Here is a 4,199-nt window from a genome sequence, read left to right as displayed (position 1 = left end):
TATTCAGTCTTATCATTAAAAATTAAACTGAAGACATATTTTCTTTAGATTATTACACAAACAGAAAATGATATATCTTGCTCTCAATATAACGACACCCAGACTCTTGACCTTTCAAGTAGGAAGACTAGAGCAAACATTTATGCACGCATGTGGTTATGTGATTAGGCAAGATTTCTCCTGCCACGAGACATTAATTGCGACGGCGTTGCCCTTTGCATTTGCTGCTTGGGGCCGGGGTCGGGGCTGGGGTGATCTCAGGCGTTTTATCTGACGAAGTGTTCGAATCAGGTGTCGGCGACGGAGATTTCGAGTCATCGGTAGTAGGAGTGACCTGCGTAACGTCTTCGTCGGACTTGGTGTCCGAATCGGTTTCTTTGGAAGAGTCCGAATCAGACTTCTTGGAAGAGTCCGAATCAGACTTCTTGGAAGAGTCCGAATCACTCTTGCTTTTCGACGATACGTCCTCTTGAACGGGTGATTCCTGAGTAGGATCGGAATCCTTACCGCCGCCACCACCAGAACCTTTCAAGGGAATACAGTTTCTGTAGACTTGCCAAACTGTCTTGTCAATACGCTGTAAGGCAAGCCAGTAAAATCGAAGCATGCAGCCTTCGGGAGCACATAATCCGTAATCAACAGGCTTCAGAACAGAAATTGTCTTTTTCGTACCATCACCGTACGCGGATTGGCAATCGTCGTTCTGAAGGACCATTTTATCATCAAACCATATTTCGCATGTACCAGCGTGTAAAATCCCACGTGAAAAGGTAGCAGCGCCATCATTTGGTCGATCAGCAGGGGGGCCTTTGGGGTCTGTGTAACCGCATTCTTCACCGTATATTGGATTGCCCTCAAACAGCGATCGGAGATCTTTAAAGTTGTTTTTCGTTCCCAATTCTTTAAAAAGGGCCAGAAGACCTTTATCACCATTAACTTTGTCCCAATCACCTTTCCACTGGGGCTCAATTTCTACAATCCACTCTTGATTCTCAGTCTTTCCCTTTTTCCATGAAGGTTTGGGATTAGCAATAAAGCCGTGAGATTGCACGTAGTCAACGATGATAGCTGCAGCCGTAACCATGGCGGAAAGGTACGTCGTAGACACCATTTCTTTACAAATGTGTAGCTCGTTGATGGCGAGCACACCGATGGAAATATTGGAATGGCCAGTCGAGCTGTCGCCAAAGCGAAATAGCCAGAAAGGTGTACGGATTTTGTAGTGATAGGCGGCGATTATAATTTCAACGAGATCGAGTTTACGATTGTACAACTTATAACACGAGACGGTCGGACCGACAAGAGATAGGCTTTGAACTGCAAAGCTGAGGCACACAAAAAAAATTATCAAGTGGTATGTTTAGCGCTTAATTTTATTACTTAGTATCCACCATTTTGCTGTTAAACGTTGCATACTGATGTTCTTAGTTCTCAATATACTTCTCTGCTTCAACTCGAACACACCTGTCATGTCATCCTTAAACTTTTTCGAAATTTATCCATTTTAGATGCACCTTTTCCAACGCAAGATTCAAAGATTATAAGAAGTTTTATGTGCAAGTACCCAGTCGTGCGTTCAAGAATTTAACAACTTACACAATATATTCTCCGCTTTACTGCGAAACAATAGCGCAACGAGAGTCGGTCAATATGCCACACATGGGTTTTCTTTGCTGATTAAGGTGCTAACGGTATCATTGAGGTCTAAATTTAAGATACTGTCAAACGACAACTCGGTTTTTAAGGATTGCAAAGCATAAAATGAGTGCTTTCACTAAAAAATTAGGAATTTCTTATCTTGCGCTGAATTAAGATGGTGACAAAATTTGAAGCGTTACGTCAATACTCAATAAAATTACCTTTAATTACTCTGTCGTCACAAAGAGAAATGCTTGACGTCAATTGCATCTCGTCGCGATCTCGCGGTAACATGCTCATCTTCGTCATTAGGAGGTATTGGGTATCAGATGGAACAGACACTTATTTGTCCGCCACAAAATCTTTTGTCAGGTTGCGATTTTTTCATCCGTACAGAATGTAATTTCTTGTCACGAGAATCACCGTATCATTACTAGAGGCTCCAGAAATGTTGTGTTGTGGTACGAAATTAAGTCTACTAGAACGACAGTATGGGCGTGACACAAAATGTACAGGGTTTTTTTATTGAACTTTTATCGAATATATATCAGGCCATATGGTAAGGACAGATCTCTCTTTGTTTTCACGAGACAATAGAATTTTAAGGATATTATGTGTGACCAACGTCGCGACAACATGAAAGCATGCGATGTGATGAAAATACCAAGCGCATACACACTACCATACGTTATAAGATTTACTCACGCTTTTACTTCGAAATAGACTTTCCAAGCGAAATGACAATGAAATATACCCTACGGCAGCCAGTCAATACCAATCACGTCGTACAATAAGCTTAATGTGATTTGCTGACACGGCTTTCCACCTTACCTCTTGATAAAAGCATCAGTAAGAAGTGTAGAGTAGATTATGGGAAAGGCTTGTTTCAAGAATCCGACTTATATCGTGAATTCCCCATTCAATTTCCTGTGTTGAACATTGATGTGAAAGAGTCAACGGATGGTCAAAACAAGATGTACACACATTAATATCTTGGCCATTAGCTATGGTCAAGAAAACGCTAGATTTCGTGTTAAGACCATGTAAAGGCCACAGTCGTAAGCATCACCCTACACTGCGTTTGATATTAATATTCACCTGTGTCGGCTAGCCAGAGCATGATGTGAAAACACCGCTATGCCGAGCCGCAAGTCGTCAATACGACAACATCGTATGCAGCTTTTGTGTGAGGCCGTCAATTGAACAGCTGAGAAGTGTTAAATAGATTACTGCTTTTTAGGAAACGCTTCTTCGAGATCGAGCTCAATTACGAGGATACGTAGGTTAGGTCAATGACTTCGCTTAACCCATATGTACCTACTTTCGCTACAATCGTTGATATATATTAAAGGTTTAAAGATCCAGACGTTCCAGTCTGCGGAGCTGACACTTGCAAAGTTTGAGCCGCTTGAGTAAACCGCCAAGCTGTTGGAACACGTTTCGCCATGTCGTAAACGCTTTCTGAGAAGGAAGTCGTTCTCTGTGGGTATATATATATGCATGGCAAATCACGATACTAGAACCTCGATGGACCGTGGCAATCACTGTACCACCAATTCGACATCGAATTCGAAAGCTTATGAGTGTGTCTATTATGCATGTGTACATTTGAGTTTCGCTTGACAATCAGAGCAACTAGAATGTAAATGATAGCGCAAGTCTTCAAAATGTTTAAGGAATTCGCAATCTTTCGATTACTAAAGAAAAAGAATTCTCAAACGAGATCTCGGAGTAAGACGAGGACTGCGCTAGAATTGAAACACTAAACAGGCAACACACGCAGCTTCTTCCTGCTTGAGTTGGATTAGTGAGGTGATGAGCTAAGCGAATCTGAACGAACAAGCATAAGGCATTTCAAACAAGTCAAAACTAAACATTTTATGTCGAGAATCCTTGCATCTTGTATTCATTCAGTCTTTTGACCGCTCTGACTCTTTAGGTCATTTGGATTGATGTTGTTCTTCCGCAACAACTCATTGAATTCCTCATCGTAGCGATCTGTCTCGGGGTTCGCCACGCGCAGACCGTGATTCGGATATTTGTCTTTATAGCGTTTAAGCATACTTTGATGCAATTCGTTCCAGCTCACGTTATTATCGTGCTCCTTGTTTTTATTATCGCGCAACTCTTGCTCCACCTTGCGAAGACCATCAAACAATTCCTTAGTTACGTTTGGTTTTTTCTTCCTTTTATTCTTGTCATCTAGTGGTATGAGACGATCACCACTAGTAACAAGTTCCTCCATTTCTTCCTCATCTTCCTCTTCTGAGCTCACAACGGTTAATTCCGGTGTTAGTTTAGGTCGCTCCTGTTGCTTCTCCTGCTCCTGTGCCAACGCTTCGTTGTCTACCTGTCGATTGAACCAGCGCGCGCCTAAGAATAGTGCTAGTAAAGCCACATAATATTTCAGTACGGGTGCTAGAATGTCAATAAAGTCCCAGAACGAGCGCGGTGGTGGTGGTAATTCCAGCCGATTTACTGACTCAAATTCGTCCATGGAATTGTAATTCGAAATTGTTACAAACAAATTGTCATGTCGAATAACTAATAAATATATACTT

The 4,199-nt window shown here is 41.7% G+C and overlaps 2 protein-coding genes across 2 annotated transcripts; both read right to left on the bottom strand.

The window, feature by feature from the left end:
* Positions 1–193: 193 nt before the first annotated feature.
* PHALS_10635 (uncharacterized protein) lies at positions 194–1,084 on the bottom strand (the record flags this gene model as incomplete). The annotated part of the gene is made up of 1 exon (XM_024726094.1): positions 194–1,084. The coding sequence occupies one exon, from the start codon at positions 1,082–1,084 to the stop codon at positions 194–196; it is 891 nt and encodes a 296-aa protein (XP_024576805.1).
* A 2,460-nt stretch (positions 1,085–3,544) lies between these two features.
* Positions 3,545–4,135, bottom strand: PHALS_10634 (uncharacterized protein; the record flags this gene model as incomplete). Its single annotated transcript, XM_024726093.1, has 1 exon — positions 3,545–4,135. One exon carries the CDS (start codon positions 4,133–4,135, stop codon positions 3,545–3,547), a length of 591 nt encoding a protein of 196 aa, XP_024576804.1.
* Between the last annotated feature and the right edge of the window lie 64 nt (positions 4,136–4,199).

This window comes from Plasmopara halstedii (assembly GCF_900000015.1).
Source record: "Plasmopara halstedii genome assembly, contig: Scaffold_490, whole genome shotgun sequence".
NCBI classification, from domain to species: Eukaryota; Oomycota; class Peronosporomycetes; order Peronosporales; family Peronosporaceae; genus Plasmopara; species Plasmopara halstedii.
This window is presented reverse-complemented; position numbering and strand designations above follow the sequence as displayed.